This window comes from Lagopus leucura, unplaced genomic scaffold (assembly GCF_019238085.1).
Source record: "Lagopus leucura isolate 7727_CA_CO unplaced genomic scaffold, USGS_WTPT01 Super-Scaffold_100002, whole genome shotgun sequence".
Taxonomy (NCBI): Eukaryota; Metazoa; Chordata; class Aves; order Galliformes; family Phasianidae; genus Lagopus; species Lagopus leucura.
The window spans coordinates 21,838,730-21,856,614 of NW_024962263.1; the positions used below are offsets into that span (position 1 = coordinate 21,838,730).

A 17,885-nucleotide genomic window follows, 5' to 3' on the forward strand; every position below is an offset into this window, starting at 1 on the left:
CAGGGTCCACAGCAAATCCAGAAGCCACTAGCTGCCTCCCACCCCTTCATCTCACTTCCCACAGTGCAGCTCAGAAACACAGCGGTGTTTTTAGCTTCATTAGCTTTGGGAATGCTGAATCATGAATTGTGTCAAACCTGCCTGATTCAGCTTGGCTGCAAGAAAGGAGAAGACAGGGAGCTTCAGTGGAGCAGACCAGGAGGTAGACTGAAGTGGAGGAAGTAGATTGTCGCCTTTCTCACAGCTTCGCTGCTGCTCTTTCTTTGTAGATGACTGGGCTGATTTCAAGATTGTTATACCATTAAAAGGGTTAAATAAGGAGCACAGAAAGTTCTCTGTTTTGCCTCTTATCACTAATATAAAATATTCCATTTATGCTCTCATTTGTAGCTATTACGACTTTGTAAAATCTGTAGGCTGTGATATAGAGGAAAAAATGAGGACATGAGAGAAGAATTATTCTCCCTGCCTGAGTAGTTTTAACCTCCTGTCAAGCTGGATTTTAACTATGGTGGCATAAAGCACTTGTGCAGCTAAATGCAAAACATCATATTGTAGCCATAGGTCTTGCATCCTTTTCCCAAAGCTGAAAGTGATTTTAATTAAACCCAATATTTGAATAACTGCCTCTAAATCACTTTTTAATCTAGTGGCCATTCATGATGAAATGTTAGAAATATCTGTAGGAAAGAGGAACGTGAGGTCCCTTGAAAGTTCAGAGCTACAAATCAGAAAGAATAAAACCTACTTCTTGTCTTATATGAGTTCATCCAAATGGCAAAGGTGTCAGTTGCATTTGAGGCATTATCACTTTCTACTGCAAGGTAATGTTGTCCTTGTAGTAGACTCAGTTAAAATTGTGGGTTCTTTTACAGAATGAGAATTTAAAGTGTGAAAATTGATATCCATACAAAGGGGCAATAAGATGTCAAACTTTAATCAACACAAAGCTGCAACTTAAGCAAGTTGCAGTTGTACAGAAGTAATTATTAGCACAAGTCAATAAAATTAAAATGTGGAACTGTTAAGGATAAGTTTAAGGTAGTAAACTTAAAAAAATATTGTGGTCACTACAAGGTCATAGCTTTCAGGTAGGAAAGAAGCATTAGAAGTTTTTGCATTTTTCTGTATATTTTTATGTATGTGTTTGTATGTTTCGCTGGAGATTTCAAATCAGTGCAAGTTTAATTTGAAGTTTCATTCCTTAAAAAAAAAAATCCTGTTTAGATGTTTAATACCTTCTCTTTGCTGTCTAAAAAACTGTGCCAAATATTACAGGGCATAAGCTCATTCAATTCATGGAAGTAAATGCAGCTCCATCTGCTTGCCTGGCTGGTGAATATGGCAGAGTAGGATAGAGCTGAAACCTCATACTCACTCTGTTCTGGGTTAGTGGAGCAGCAGAGCTGGAATGTAGCTTCTGTCTTCATAGAACATTAGGAACAGTTGAAATAGATATAGACAGATAATGACTTTTTCTTAACCATGCCTTCATAAAATTAAGTGCAGATTATTCTTGAAGCAGATAGCAAAACCAAATCAAACCAACTAAATGAATAGGATTCAAACAAGTCTAAAACTGAACTTCTTTTAGACTTGCAGAAATTATGCTGAATTATCACTGCCATCATTTTCTTCCACTGGGTCTAAGTCTGCTTCAGAATTCCCTGCAACGTCTTTTACAGAAGACCCAATCTATTTAGAGGACAAATACATAGGAGAGAAAAGCTGTCCGCCAATTATTTGCAGCCTAGCTAAAATCTAAAAGTAAAAATGTCAAGATCACTGAAATTCATAGTCTTGCTTTTTAGCCTCCAGAAACATAGCCTGTTCATGCTACAAATACTTCTGAAACAGAACTTGGAAGCCATTTCTTCTGACAATTACCATAGATATGATGGCAGAAATAAGTGTTACTTCTGGTTTAAAACCAACACACGCACAAAACCATTGTCACTTTCATTTCATGTCATTTTCTCCAGTTTGAAGTTCAGAATGACAATAAAAATCCCATGGAAAAATACTGCCCAGACTGTTTGTTTTTTTTTGTTGGTTTGTTGTTATGTTGGCTTTTTTTCCCCCATAAAAGAGTGTGTGACGCCTTTCCAGATTTTCTAAATCTCTTAAGCAATAGTTACCAAGGGAGTACTCATAAATGAGCAGATAAGTATTGTACTGGGAAAGTGTATCTGGAAAGATCAATTATATTGCATCTGCTTTGTATACAGAATGAGAAAGGAAGTATTTCAACTTCTGTTTTTCTTTTGTTTGTTGTTTGGGCTTTTTTTTACACTTTTCAGACCGTTGAAAACTGTGTGTGCATTTTGAGGAACCTCTCATACAGGCTAGCTGCAGAAACATCTCAGGGACAGCAGATGGGAACAGATGAACTTGATGGATTACTCTGTGGTGATGCCAATGGAAAAGATGCAGAGAGTTCAGGATGCTGGGGGAAGAAGAAGAAGAAAAAGAAATCACAAGATCAGGTAATGAAAGACACTTGCAGTTGTATTGCAAGTAATTGGAGTGCCCATCATGGACATGCCCACATGGGACGTAATGTGCATAACTGTTACCTACTGAGACCCATCACTAAGCCATGTCCCCTAGTGCCATATCCACACATCTCATGAACATCTCTAAGGATGGGGACTCCACCACTTGGCTGGGCATCTTGTTCCAGTGCTTGACCAATTTATATATGTGTATTTGTTTCAGAATTAGTTTCATATTCTGCTTCTGCATTTTAAGAGAAAACTGCATAGAACTAAATTAAGCTATGTGAGTGAATGTGAAGAAAACACACATGTTTTTGTGTAATTAATGTTGTTTCCAAAGATTGGAAATTACAGTCCTGATAATTTTCTTAAGTTACCTGAGGGGCTTTTGTTTTAGATTCATGTAGCAGAAATGCTAAGTCACAGCTTAACCCAGTGATTGAGCACCTGGTGGGAAGGCAAGGCCAATCCAGGGGAACTCAGCTGCATGCAATGCACCTGAGTGACCAGAAGGGGTGGATCCACCCCTTCCCAGACTTCATTTAAGGGTTGGCAGTGGAAGCAAGGGTAACTTGCTGGAGATCCCTGCCTACCTGAGGCCTTCTGAAGGTAAGCAGCTTCTTTCCTTTATTTTTGTAGCTGTTGCATTTGAGCAAGTCCTCACTTGCTATAGTCTGGAGCCTTGCTACTCTGCTGTCATTGCTGTGCTTTCTGTCACGTTACTGTGCATTTATGTAAAATTGTGTTTATTTCATTACTTTCTCTTTCTGGCTAAACTGCTAATAATATTACACACTGTGTTGTATCAGTAAACACCCAGAGTAGCATTGAGAATGGTTACTGGCTCAAGGACTTCTTCCAGCTACGGGTGCTTCTTTTAACAGATTTAGTTCTTTCCATTACCACGTATTTCTCTTTCAGACTATTTAAAGGCTATATTCATTTGAGTAAGCAGTTAGGCAGACAAGGTATTTGGATAAGTGATATAAACTATTAGTGAAAATACTCAGTTCATAAAGGCAGCATCTATTAATATGGAAGAGTTAGAGTAATATAAGCTAAGATTCAATTTCTTGTGACTAGTAAGCTCTAGTGACTGGTAAGACTTAATTTCACCTGCTCTTGTTGTCAAACACTGTAGTCATCAGATAGTTTGATTTATTATGACTTTTTGTTGGGATTCCAGTGTTAGGCTACAGTGGGGTTAGAAAGTGGTAATTGTCAGAGTTGGAAGGGCCCTCCAGAGATTGAGTCCACTTCCCTCTGCCAAAGCAGACCCCCTACAGCAGGCTGCACAGGTAGGCATCCAGGTGGATCTTGCTATCTCCACGGAAGGAGACTCCATGTCCTCCCTGGGCAGCCTGTTCCAGCGCTCCATCACTCACCATGAAGAAGTTCTTTTGCATATTGGTGCAGAACTTCCTATGCTCCAGTTTATGGCCACTTCCCCTTTTCCCATGAAGCAGTCATTGTCCCTTTTCCTACTTTAACAGTTCTCACACTGTACTTGTGGTTATCAAAAGAGCCAAAACAAAAATATCATGTCTGGATATTAATGTGTTCTTCTGTAATTGCCTTTTCCTTCACGATGCTCTATTTAGGAAGATTTTCCCTCTACATTTCTTTCTCATCTTTTACATCTTTCCCATTCTTTTTATAATTTCTGGATCTTGGGCTACTTTTGTTTCATCATTCTTATTAGACTTCATTCTATTTTAAAGATTCCTTAGAACTTATCTTCCTTCTCCTCTAGGCCTTTTGGTTGATTTCCTTTACAATGTACCGGCTTTTGCCTTCCTTTAGGTACACTTTGCCTGTTTCTTTGATCTTCATTATCAGTATGCAGCATAGAAGAAGCATCTTCAGATCTGCTTGTGTTTGTCAAATTGAATAGTTTAGCATATCAAAATAATAGTAATAATAAAATTGTGCACGTCTTCTCGGGCTTACATTCACTAGGATTTTCTGCAGTAAGGAAATTAATTCCCCTTTCTAAAACTAACTTTGTGTTGCTCAGGACCACTTTACCTTAGATACATTAGAATAATATTTCTAATATTTTTTTCTTTCATCTCCTTTTCATCTAAACAGTTTTTCAGGATCCAGATACATTCTTTACTACTAAAAATTTAGACTGAATGGAAATCCAGGTTGTTCTTTTCTATGCTCGGTCACAGCCTGGTTGACTGGATTTCCTGGGTTTGTGTGTGTAAAGAGAAAGAGATATTCCTGTGCGTTGTAGAGGTTATTTTTGCCTTGCAAGAACCTTCTACAACTGGATTGTTTTGTGTTTCTCAGTATAGGCAGAATTCACCCCATCCAAATCAAACTTATTTACTCTTTCTGCAGCTTCCAGGAGAATATTTTTCAGGTGTCCTTTGATGATACGTTGTCACCCAGCATGCTGACTGATGCACTGTGCTTTACACATGAACATTTTCTTTTGCAGTAATCTGACAGGTTTTTTTGCAAGACTTAATGTTTTTCAGATAATGCCTTTTATAATCTCTTTTCAATTTCAGTGCTTAAGCTGTTACCTGCTGCTCATTCTATCCATCAGAACAGATCTCCTGCTCTTCTTGGGATGCTGTATTTAGAGTGCTCATTTCTTTAAGTGCCTCAGCAGAGAAGCTTTTATCCTCTTAAATATGTCATAATATAGTTCTGAAGAGCATGCTGGCAATGGACGCTGTTTTACCTATAAATGAACAATGGAGTCTTTGTAGGATATGATAATTGAAAATACCTGAAACACTTAAAGCATGACACTGAAGTTGAAATCCTTGGGAAGAAATTTGAGAAAAAGATGGATATAAAAATAATTGCTTACCCAGATGCTTCTAGATCGAGCATCAGATGAATTTTGGTAGGTTGTATAGGCTGGGAGTGCATTTTTTAATGCCTGAGATGTTCATGGCATACACGGAAGTATCTTCAAGCTCCATGATATTGGTTATTTACAGATACAAAAAAAAAAAAAAGTTCAGTGTTTAAAAACCAGTGAGTTTTTTGTATTTGTGCTTCCTTTTGTATTCTTCAGACTTTAGCCAGTCATGTTAGAAGAAGTGCAGAACATAGGCACACTGCATCATAAAATCACAGAATGGCTTGGGTTGGAAGGGACCCCAAGGATCAAGTTCCAACCCCCCTGCCACAGGCAGGGTTGCCAGCCAGTAGATCAAGTGCTTGATTGGATTGCCCAAGGCCACATCTAGCTTGGCTTTAAACACCTCCAGGGATGGCCCTAAGCATCGTGATGCTGCAGTACAGGGAAGTCATGTCCAGTTCTGCAGCCTGTTATGTTTTATGTCTCCAGAGAACATGTGCTGATATTAGTATAGTATCTTTCTTTTCTGGCAGCGGTTTGTGTAATGAAACTGTCTCTCTTTAAAAAATTAAGTTCACTTCATAATGTGGGAAAAATGTTCAGATTGTAATGAATGTAATTGTGGGATTTTCCTGTAACAGTATACTACTTTGGTTCTTCAGTTACTTTCTCAAGAGTATATTTTTACAAATTCTTTCTAAAGTGACCAATGTAGACTTATGTAGGGTGATCGTTAATTTTAAGTTGAAGTATACAAATTATCTAAGAAGTTATAGTAGTGGGAGTACTGAAATTGGGCAATAGTATCAAACTTACAATTTTATATGTAGCATGTGGTTGAAGTTCTAGTTTTCTGTTTTAAGAGAAATTAATCCTATGCACACTTAGGGAGCTTTGTTTCTTAAACCATAAAACAAGGGGAAACCTCCTTTAATGATGAGGTTGCTTCTCACTTGTAAAGAAAGAAAAGTTAATTTCTTTGTTTCATAATATAGGAGACAATTACTGCAGTTTCTCTAACTTACATGTCACTTTGTCATGGAAGTTTAACTCCAGAAAAAGCTCAGACCTTCTAAATACTTGCACTAAAAGCCATGCACAACATAGTATCAATGTTTAAAAAAAAAAATAAAAAATAAAAAATAGAAAATAGAAGCAAAACTTCAGTGGAGGCTTCAGGAGTTGTGAGATGTACTTGTCTGTATTTGACTGAAATACTGAGAGCTGCAGTTTGTTCTGCTGTAATTGTACGTTCTTTGTGGTCAGCTGTTAACTGAGTTCTCACCCCACAAAGCTCCCCAGCTATAGAGGGCTGCCTCCCAGACCTGAGCATAGTAGGCACATCAGTGTCTCTGCCTCGTGTCCTGCCTCTTTCCAAACAGAATTTCTCTACCTCTGGAAGCTTTGTTACTGCTTTTAGTATTCTCACTGTTTTGCCAAGGGCTTGTTCTTTAAGCTGAGTGAGAAACAAGAATTATGACAGAAAGCAGTTAAGAAAATTGGGTATGTTATCCAATTTCATTAAAAGGGCCAGGGAGTTGTCATTAATCCTTATTTTAGTTCTTGTTATGCAGCCCATTATGTGCACATGTGTCACTGTTTCATTTATTTTCCTTTCCTCACAAAGAAGAAACAGGTTTACCTCTTGGCTTCGTGCTGTTCTCAAATTCCTCATCTGTGAGCACTCATCAGCCCAGAATCTAGCCCTAGAGCTGCCTTTTGATTGGAAGTGGCACTTGTGAAATGAGCCTGCCCTTCTCTTTCACCTTCTGTCAGGAGCCTTAAGATATAACAGCAACACTTCAAGTTATATAGCATTATGAATTGACTGGCACACATCTTTAGTATGCTAGGTAAATGGGCTGTAAATCCTTCTATAGCAGTAAAGTTGCCATTTAACTTTCTATTGTAAGGTATCTTTGCTGATTGAAGAAGCCAGGTGAAATTTCAGGTTTAAGATGATAATATTTCAAAAAGAATAAAGAATAAATCTGAAATAATGCCTTTTCATATGGTGAGGCCACTGTTCTGCCAACCATGTTTCAATACTGTACTGTTGAATACCAGATTATAAAGCACAGAAACAGAAAATAGGCAGCAGTTCCTGTTTTTTTCACTAATAACTGGAGCCAATTTGGGGATGAAAACCTCTATTGCTTGTATATTGCGCTTCAGAAATGTATTTTCACTTGTTATTTCCTTGTCTTTCATGAGGTGGTTATGCCAGGTGCTGTTTAGCAAGAAATCTATTTTGAATACTTCCTTTCAGCACTTCTGTTTCTAAATTCTTTGCATGCACATAAAGCCATGGGGATCACTCAATATCATGTATGACCAAATTGTTTTCAAAGTCAAAACTTGCAGGGCCATTAAATGCGATTTTTGGATTTGTCAATTTGTGAAATATAATGCAAAGCCCACTAGTTTCAGCTCTCTATGGAGACCAGTGAAGAGAAGATGTAGTTAGATGCCAAAGATTGTAATTGCATCAACTGAGTTGAGCCTTTTCCTGGTATTCAGTACGATTTCACTATAAACACTGGTTTGCTTTTATTAAAATGAGGAAGAAGGCGATTGTCTGTTGCAGGGTGTTGAGGAACACCTCAGTAAGTGATTTTTTTCTTCTCTCAAAGTTCCTTAGTAATATGAAAACTTTGAAAGCTTTTTTTAGAGTACTCTCACTTTCCTAAGTATGTTGTTCTTAAAGATCTTCATATTCAGCTTTTTATTCCTTTACCTTCATCCTTTCTTTGCAACATTTTCAGGAAATGAGAGATTTGTATCTCACCCACATAACAAACAGTTTGTCAGCTTCAGTCACAATATATGTGGGCAATTTCAGCTGAAGCAGGGAAGCCTGCAAGGAATACTTGTTTATGACTTGCTTTCTCCTTAGAATAAGCTTGGAAGAGTAATTGAGTACAGTTGTTCTCTTTTTCAGAGGTTCATACCACATCCACAGCCTATCTCAAATAGACCTTATTGATCATTCCTGATGGTCTGCAACAACACAGTGACTGTTCAAGTAATTCAGTGGGTAGAGTCGTTTAGCACACTGCCTCAGCTCATTAATACTGAGCAAGGTGAGCTACAAAGCAGCTTCTGCCATGTCTTACCCATTGTTTGAGAAAATGTATTGTGATACAATTTGGAGGAAATCACCTTGTTTTGGTTCAGGCATTTGATGTTTTTATTTATGGAATACAGAATAAATGGGTGAGGATTGAAAAAGTCTTTGCAGTAGCTTTGTTTCTGACCTGTATTAACCCTGCATACCATGCAGCAATTGGGCTGTAGGGCTGCAAGCACTGGTCTCTTCTGCAAGGAAGAAGGCAAAAGCAAAAAAAGCCTTTCATTGAGAATTCAGCTGAGATCCCCTGTGCAGGAGCGAAGAGCTAAGGTGTGAAGATAGGAGGTGCATGAGAAGTCATAGTTGTTTGTACCCTCTGTGTCCCAGCAAGGACCAGGAACTGGCTACAGGAGCACCTTTTTGTGTGACCTTAAAGCTGCCCGAGGCCCAGCACATCTGCCATGCATGGCTTGCATTTCAGCATGCCGTGCAGCTGCTCTGGTCACAAGCTTCTACTCTGAAGAGTCGTTCAAGAGGCTTTGCAACATCATTGTGTTTACTGCTTCCTCACTGCACACATGGCACCAAACTTTTCAACCCTCACCATGGCTCTGAGGCATTGTGTTGTTTTGTGGTGTTGAGAAAAAGTTTTCCCACAGACAGGAGAAAACTCCCTTAGTCAGTGATGAATTAAGATAATCATCATGTACCAAAAGATAGCAGCAAGAATGGCAGGCAAAGGCGATAATTTGTCACACGTTTTTAGAAGTGTTTTGTCATTACTGAGTAGAATGGCAAAGCCACATTAAATATTAATTTCTGTGCAATTATGATTCCTGGTGCTCTACATGTACCAGTACAGCTCTATTTATATCAGTTGATTTTCTCTAAATTTTCAGCAGTCCATGGGATTATGACTGTAAGTATTTGAGTTTTTTAAAAAAGTTACATCTCTTGTGCACAAAAATATATTGGGTAGACCTAATGCATTTGATACATAAGTATATTGTTCCTGAAATAGTGTAACGAATACACTCTGCAGGCATTGTTCAATTGTGTAATGCTTCCATGACATGTGCAAATCAGAATTGGAGGAATAAAGATCTCAAGTTGTGTCGTTGGACATCACAAGTTGATCATAAAGGGTCTTACTGAGGTAGAAGGCCCAAACATGGTGTGAAGTTGGATTTGACCTGTAAGGCAGATTTTTCACTTGTTTGCCAAAAAATTATGACAGTGCAAATGAATAAATTCCAAGAGTTAAAATAAGAACCAGATTGTAATGTATTTTTATGGGCAGGTGAAAGGACACTTCTGGTAAGGGTGGTGATTATTTATATGGAGAAAAAAGAAGAACTGAATCGCATACAGTGAAATCAACCAAGTGGTTTAATGGCAGAAATGTATTTTAAAAAAAAAATCAAAGTCCTGTAACATCATCTTTTAAAGGGATTTTTTTTCTTTAGAAGGCGATTTTCATCTTGTTTCTGTGATGTTGCTGTGCCAGTTCTCTTAAACTGTGGTAACGTGTATCTGCTGCAGTAAGTCTTATATCTGAGCAACTTTCTGGTATTAAACAGTCATAGAATGGCCTGGGTTGAAAAGGACCACAATGATCATCTAGTTTCAACTCCCCTGCTATGTGCAGGGTTGCCAACGACCAGACCAGGCTGCCCAGAGCCACATCCAGCCTGGCCTTGAATGCCTCCAGGGATGGGGCATCCACAGCCTCCTTGGGCAACCTGTTCCAGTGTGCCACCACCCTCTGTGTGGAAAAACTTCCTCCTAATATCTAACCTAAACCTCCCCTGTGCGAACTCAAAACCATTTCCCCTTGTCCTATCACTATCAACTCATGTAAACAGTTTTTTCCCTTCTTGTTTATATGTCCCTTCAAGTACTGGAAGGCCATGATAAAGTGATCCCACTACCTTTTCTTTTTGGTGTTTGTTCTACTTCAATTTAAAAAAAAAAAAAAAAAAAAAAAGTACTTCTGATACTCAGTAGTAATAATCAATCAAAACTTTGATTACATTTGATTAAGGTGTTATAGAGGGTATTGGATAAGGCTTCACTGTCTTTTAGGTCTAAAGTTACCTTAAATAAAACTATAGTGATGTTCTGAAAATGAGAATCTGTGTCTTTCTCAATGTAATTATTGTTGTTGCTTTGAGTCATAACTGATTAAATCATCCAGGAAAATTAATAGTTACAGGTCTAAACAAGGAATTAATTTGCCATGTGCTATCTTTGCATGTCTAGTAGGTATTTAATGTTACAATACATATCTGCATAATCACAGTAAGTTCTAACTCAAGGTATTTAAAACTGTTATGTGCTGTATCATGAAATCTGTAGGCCTCAGAGGTTTTGAAAAAAGACTGTGCTGAAGATTCAAGGACTGGTTATAGCAAAGGTATTAAGGCTGTGAGTTTTCTAAATCCCTTTATCTATACAAACTAGGGCAAAGCACAATACAAAATGCATATGTAGATATAATAATATATATAATTATATAATAATAATATATATGTAATACAGCATATGTAGATAAAAATAACATATTTTAAATATCATTAAAAATGTATTACAGAAATTAATTTTTGTTTTTTGAAAGTAAGAGTGGTCTTTGAATTTCCCTCTTTTAAGATGTTTCATGCCTACATGGAAGTTCTGTGCATTTCAGGAGAAAGACAAATCACTGTTCTCGTGGAATAGTTTGTTCACACCTATCAATAGGTGTGGCTTTTTATGTAATATCCACCCTGTTGTCCAGGCTCCATTACTGCCTGTTTTGGATATCACTGTAGTTATTTCCATGTATTGGTGGGAAGAGTCAGGTATGTGAGAAGTGATTCTACCAAACAGATCAGCATCTGAACCTGAAGGTTGCCAGCAGTGGGCTGGCTGCCTGAGGATGCCTGCAGTGGGAGGTCAGAAGTTGTACGGCTGGGATGATGTGCACTGCAGTCGTGCTCTAGGACTTGGTAAGGGATTGAATGCTTATGTTACTGAATGATTTAGGTTTCCATAGTGGTGGTTCTTGTTGACTTTCCCTTTCATGAAAAGAAAAATTGCAGGGAACTTCAGATCTTTTCCTGTGCAAGTTCTAGTTCTTAATTCTGAAGGTATGTTTTTATTCAATTGGTTTTTATTCCTAACCAAAGGAATACATGCACTGAAGGTTTTCATTATGTCACCTAGCTGTTGTGTAGGAAACGTGGTGGAGTTTGGTTTCTCTGTAAATAATCAGGTTGATATGCTGTGAAGAGTGACTGCTTACCTACATGCACACACAGGGTCAGCTGAGACAACTCTCAGTATTTCACTGATCCTTGCTGACAGTCTGTCTTGTGTTTTCCAACAGTGGGATGGAGTAGGACCTCTCCCAGACTGTGCAGAACCACCCAAAGGAATCCAGATGCTGTGGCACCCTTCAATAGTCAAACCCTACCTCACACTTCTTTCTGAGTGCTCAAATCCAGACACGCTGGAGGGAGCAGCAGGGGCACTGCAGAATTTGGCTGCTGGGAGTTGGAAGGTAAGAATACTGACCTGGTATGCCTGTCTTTTCATTGAGAACTCCTCATGGATGACATCAAACTGGTGCTACAACTGTGTCTAAATTCTCCTTCTATTGGAATACCTCTCTATTTTCACAGAACTATCTGTAGTAAGGTTTCCAATAGCATTTTAAGTCCTCTGAATTGATAATCGTGGGAAAAGTTGTCATACAGCAGTGAAAATTTTGTTGGTCAAGAATGAAAAATACATGTTGAAAACCGATATCCAAATGACAAGAAGCAGCATCTTTATGAATCTGTGGACATGCAGCTATGGAAATGAGTCAAAATATCACCAGTGACAGTAAAATGAAACCATTTTGCATTGTCACTGCAGAAACTGGTTTACATTTTGTCTCTTAGGAGAAACTAGACAAGAGCATAGCAAAATATAAACCGAGTAACACCAACACAAGTAATCTTGCCATCTATTAAAAAAATAAAAATAAAAATGATTAAAGTACATCAGTAATGATTAAATGTGTACAACGGGCAGGGAAAATGCTCAGTCGATACGCCATATTCCAGCTAAGCCCAGCTTGGAACTGCAGTCAAAAGATCAAGTTTTCCCTTTCCAATTATTTACAGTGTATTGAGGGGGAAAAAAAATATTCATTTATTAGATTTTGTGAATATTCCTGGGTTTAGAATAAATTACTAAAATGTGAGAGTTGGTGAGCCTGATTTACTTTTATGGCAATTTCTTCATCCCTTTCCTGGCAATGAAGTGATCTGACTGGGTGAAAGTGCTGACTATCTAATCCTGTTGAATAGAAGTAATGTATTGATTTTACTTTCTGTTGGAATTTTTCACATTTACTATGAAAACTCACATGTATGGGGGTCTGCAGTTATCAAAGCTAGGTCTCAGAAGGAGTCATTTTTCGTTTTCATCCTTCACTCATTCATATGTGCTAGGTGTTTAAGTACCAGTTTCAGTAAGAATTAATTTTGAAATACTAGCCCTGAGGCCAGTGAGTGACTTTTTTCCATAAAATTTTATTGACCGTTGAGTTAGCACACTCAGCAGATTCTAAGAGATGTGATTTTTGGTGGTGTTCCACCAAACTTTTTTATAAGTTTGACTATTGCTTTCAGTGACATAATGGAGCAGGCCACAAAGTGCAGTGATTTTTGTCCTACAAAGTGCTATGAAAGCTTTGCCTGAAAACCAATATTATTATTTTTGTATCATAGACTACACCAGATGATTTCATAATCCTGGCACAGAAACGCAGTAAATGTCTTTTATTCATCTGGGGATGGGTGTATCCCTGGTCCAAATGAGGGAGGAATGTATGTGTATTTGCCAGGACTAAAAGGAGTGCAAAAATTGAAGCAGTGCCCTCTCCTATTTCTAATAAATCTGTATCTGTCATCCCTTAATTGGCAGATATATACAGGGGACCAGAGATGAAAAAAGAGCTCCACAGAGCTGTTTGGCAAGTGATGTGTTAGAAAAACTGATTTGAACTTTAATACCATCTATGCTGATACCATGGGAAAAGCTCAGTTATTCTCTTTTTGCTCTATTTTTCTAAAGATTTGCCAATACTATTACAAGTAATGTGCAGGCACAAAATGAATATCCTTAATTTCACGTGTCATACCAGCCATTTTTGGGAGGGGAGTAATCCTCTTTGGGGATTACATAAGCATTGATGCTTCCACCTTTTGACCTCTCTTTTCCACTGCTACAGTCTTCTGGATAGAAAATTACTGAAATAAAAGATAGCAGGGTCTTAAAATAAGAGGTTATTCCTAAGGGAGATTTTCATTTTTTGAGTTCTTACAAGAAATTGTAATTGTATAATGAATAGGAAATTATTTTTTTTTAATCTTTCAAGAAGTACTTTATGATAAAGCAAAAAGAGGAGTAGAGCAAGCCTTGTTAAAGTAGGTAATGCTTCAATTAATAATAACAGCAATTCCAGTGCTGTATTTTCTTTTTCTAAGCAGCATTATTATAACACTAGAAGAATACTAGAATATATGAAGTAACTGGTACACCAGGCGTGTTTAAATACTTCTGAAGATAGTCTCATCTGTAAAATAATAATAATAATAATAATAATGTGTATATACATATGCATGTTTCATATACTTGTGTGACTCTTTTCTGGCTTTTCTGCCCTTCTGGTTCCGCTGGTATAAAACTGACAAAATCTTCAGTAACAAAGAGGTAACACTTTCAATAGGCAGTGCTTAACCAATGCAATTATGAGAGGAAAGTGGGAAGATAAAAAGAGGCCTGGAGTAATTTAAAAAATAAAATTGCCTAATGAATTTAGATAAATGTCTGTCACTGGAATGAACAGATGATGTGTGTCTAATTCCCCTAGACGACTTCTTTCAAATTTCAGATGCAAGAGGAAAGCAGCATAGGTTTAAGGATTAATAGCAGGGAAGATAGTTTTTCACTGATACATAGGCATAAAGTTGACAAAGGTACATAATCAATCTTACTCTATAGGACATCTTGAACACTGTTTCACTTACAGGAATTCCTCCTAAAGCCAAACACTGGGCAAAAAAAAGTGTGGAAAATAAATGTACTTCTGCACTATTTTTCCTGTGTAAATATAAAACACTTTGGACCAAAGTCTTATTGCCTGAAAGCCTGTGCATATTACCAGTTTGTAGGAAAAAAAACTTGATATTTTTTAATGACTGATGCAGTATATACTTAGAACCCAAACACTCTGTAATGAATAAAGAAAATAAGCATGAAGAAAATGAATAAAGAAAATAGCAACTAACCAGTCCAAATGTAAGTTTGCCAATAAAATGTTTTTGACCTTAGGTATGAGGAAGGGTATTTTCAGTGCAAAACCTTAATTTGGAATGGGAAATATCTATCTTGATTTTTTTACATATATTTTGGTTCTGAAAAATAGATTGATAGTATACAGAAAGAAGGGATTCATTTTAGAATAGAGGCTGTATGGAAGTTCCTTCATCTCACTACTGCACTGGGACTCTACTATGTAGGAAGGACATTGGTGCTGGAATCTGAAGGACACAAACCTGTTTCTTTCATGGAAAACTACATGAATAATTGGATGTTAATAATGGTGGATTTCTGTTGAGGGGACTTGTTGCTTTCCAGAGCATTCTCTCCCATTGATTCACATCCACGTTATTTTCCCCATACCCTAAACTTCCTGCAGGCAGAAAAAGCAACACCAAAAAAAAAAAAAAAAAAAAAAGCCATTGGTTTTAGTTTTGCTTTCTTTAATTTCTACTCTTAAATACATTTTTTTTTTCCAAAAATAGACTAATTATACTTCATACATTTTCAGTTATACTTAATAGGTTATATACTTAAGGTTGCTTGTGGAAAGGACATAAAGACCAAAGCAAGTGTGTTTCTCATCAAACTTTATTATAGTTTTCCTTGAGGAAATCAGGTATGAGGCATGCCTTTGGATGCAGTGAAGACTTTACTTACCTCCACTTTAATTGGGAGCTCTGCTAGCTTGTCGAGTTTCTGGAGAAGGCACAAATAGAAATAAGAGGACTGTCTGCTCTGTCCAGAAGGAACTTGTCTGCTCATTAAGAATTGTTTTCAGCCTCATATCATTATTTTAGTACCTTGGATATCAGAAATTATGAGATACCATGTTACAAGACCTGTCTTGTAAAAGAAATCTGTAGTGGGTTTTTTTTATATATTGTCTGGCATCAGTTCTTTTCCTGGGATGGTAGGAATAGAAGTGGCAAGTTCTCTTTAGTTTTCACCTTGGTCAATAGGCTATCAATACATTAAATCTGCTGAACATTTGAGAAGTTAAAATAGTTTAATACTTAACCTTGGCTTTTTGACATTATGTCCTTTCTGAACAAAGTTCTCCTCACTGAAAGAAGGGAAATATTGAGATATCTGTGTATTTCTGTGTTTGTCTGTTATGTATGTGACAGCTAAATTTACACTGTTGTCAATTTGTCTACCAGTCACATTTCTTTTGCTTTGAACATCTCCTACAGTGTTATCTTCTCTGTTGCATGGAGTTAAAAACAACATTGTCACCAGGAGCATAATGTGCTTGGTTTTGCTAAACTCTAAAAAACTCTTTCAGTCATTCGTATTACTGCTTTGTTTTAAAATGCCACCATAATTTATATAAGTAATGCTTACCTTTAAAAGCTAGGAAACAAGATCCATAGTGTACCTGTTGGCAACATAAGGTCTTACATTAGAATAGGTAGCACACCTACTCTGAGCCATGGTCAATCCCTGCCATGTGCCTGGCCTTCGTTCTCAGTTGCTTTGCAGGCTTTACAAACTTGCTGTGTCAGCTTTAGTGGTGGGATGGCAGACTCCATTTGCCTGAATGTCTGTTAGTCTCTTGCACTCTGCAAAACCAGGAACAAGTGATGCTCTGTGCAAGTCTTGAAAGAGCGTAAGGCTAAAGCATTCCTCAGTTGGTTCTTTTCTGCCTCTTTTCCTTCCCCTGTCCTGTTTTACCGTACAAAGCAGGGAAGAGTGATGTTTTTTGGGCTGACAATGGAATGCACCTGCCTTTGACCACCAGTTGGTACAATATCCGTGTGAATGGGTGTTTCTGGGTCAGTGGTCTAATCCCTTAAGATAGCTAGATGAGATACCAGCCTTCATTCTTTAGGCAAGCAACTACACTTATTTTCTTAATTCCATTCTGAAGAAATCTTAAGTCCCATGGGAGCAAGAGCTCTAATAAGTTATTACATAAAGGAACTGCAAACATAAAAGGGACTGATGCAGTCAGAAACTCACTGCTACTACTTCAAAGAGTAAAAAGAAAGATGTTTGGAGTGCCTTGCCTTCCAAACTCTTGCAGATAGTGAATAATTATTGTCTAAAGTAGCAGACATCTAGGTTATCAATCTTTTCTTATCAGGCTGGGCCATATTGTGAGTTCCCTGCCAGGCTTTTCTGATGCAAATAATTAGTCATGTTATTCCTTTAGAGTTTCATCAGGCTGTTTGGGGAGGATGTTTTTCTGGATTCCAGTGAAAAGACCTTAGTTTCTTTTCTTCAAAATATTTCTATTACGAATTCTTTTATGGTAGAGTGGAGAACACCACTTGTTGTAATTCATCAGCAAATCCCTGGAGGCACCTTTTGGAAGAATCAGTGCACTACTCTAGCAGACATTCTTAACCTAGATGGAACCCCACACCTATGAGGCTGCAGCAGTTAGCACAGAGAAATGTATTAGCTCTGTAGGGAGGAGGACAATATTCAAAGGTCTAGATGATATTGAGGAAACCTGCTGCTGGGAACAGCTGTATCACAGGCATCATGAGCTGATCAGCTTGGTGGTCAGTTTGATGAATAGGGACACAGTACAGTAATACAAGTACAGTAAATTACTGTACTATATGAGGTACACCACTTTTGTCTTAAAGCCTTTCATTTATAATGATAGGCTTGGACAGTGTTTCCAGTGCTTAGAAAAGTCGTTATAATGGCTCTCAGATCATTTGAGTACAAATTACATACTCGTACTGCAGAACCAAGGATGACAGGATGCAATGGGCAGTTCCTTCTGAACTTTCCTCAAACACTTAAGTTATCCTCTGTTCACAGCATTTTAATATTTTGTTTATTTTGAAGTGTTTATCTACCTCATTTTTCCTTTCTCTTGGAGCTTGACTAAGATCGCAGTGCAGAAGGAAATTAATGGGTTAATACCACCTAGCAAACCTGTCCTCTCTCTAATCTGCTTGGTTCTATTGGTAGTTTAGCCTGCTCTGTCATACTTGCTGCCCTGAATTGTCTTTCCTGTTGTAGTTTCTACCTCCCCTTTACATTTGTTATCTCTACAGAGTCATAGCATCATAGTGCTGAATTGCATTTTTGAATTTTGATTCAATTTGAACCAAATTGAATTGAATTTTGCTGCGGTGACGTGCGTCAGAGCAGGTAAGACTGCGCTGGGCAA

General features: G+C 37.7%; 2 protein-coding genes across 6 annotated transcripts in view; both read left to right on the plus strand.

Moving 5' to 3' along the window:
• CTNND2 (catenin delta 2) overlaps positions 1-17,885 on the plus strand; it is a 619,837-nt gene that overhangs the window by 527,801 nt on the left and 74,151 nt on the right. For all 5 annotated transcript variants that reach the window (XM_042869378.1, XM_042869380.1, XM_042869382.1 and 2 more), the window contains 2 exons: positions 2,301-2,486; positions 11,763-11,936. In XM_042869378.1, the coding sequence (XP_042725312.1) occupies positions 2,301-2,486; positions 11,763-11,936 (360 nt within the window). The remainder of the gene's footprint in view (positions 1-2,300; positions 2,487-11,762; positions 11,937-17,885) is intronic.
• LOC122178868 overlaps positions 17,825-17,885 on the plus strand; it is a 1,516-nt gene continuing 1,455 nt past the window's right edge. Inside the window, exon 1 of the mRNA XM_042869383.1 lies at positions 17,825-17,866. The gene's annotated coding sequence lies outside the window, so the exon portion shown is untranslated. The remainder of the gene's footprint in view (positions 17,867-17,885) is intronic.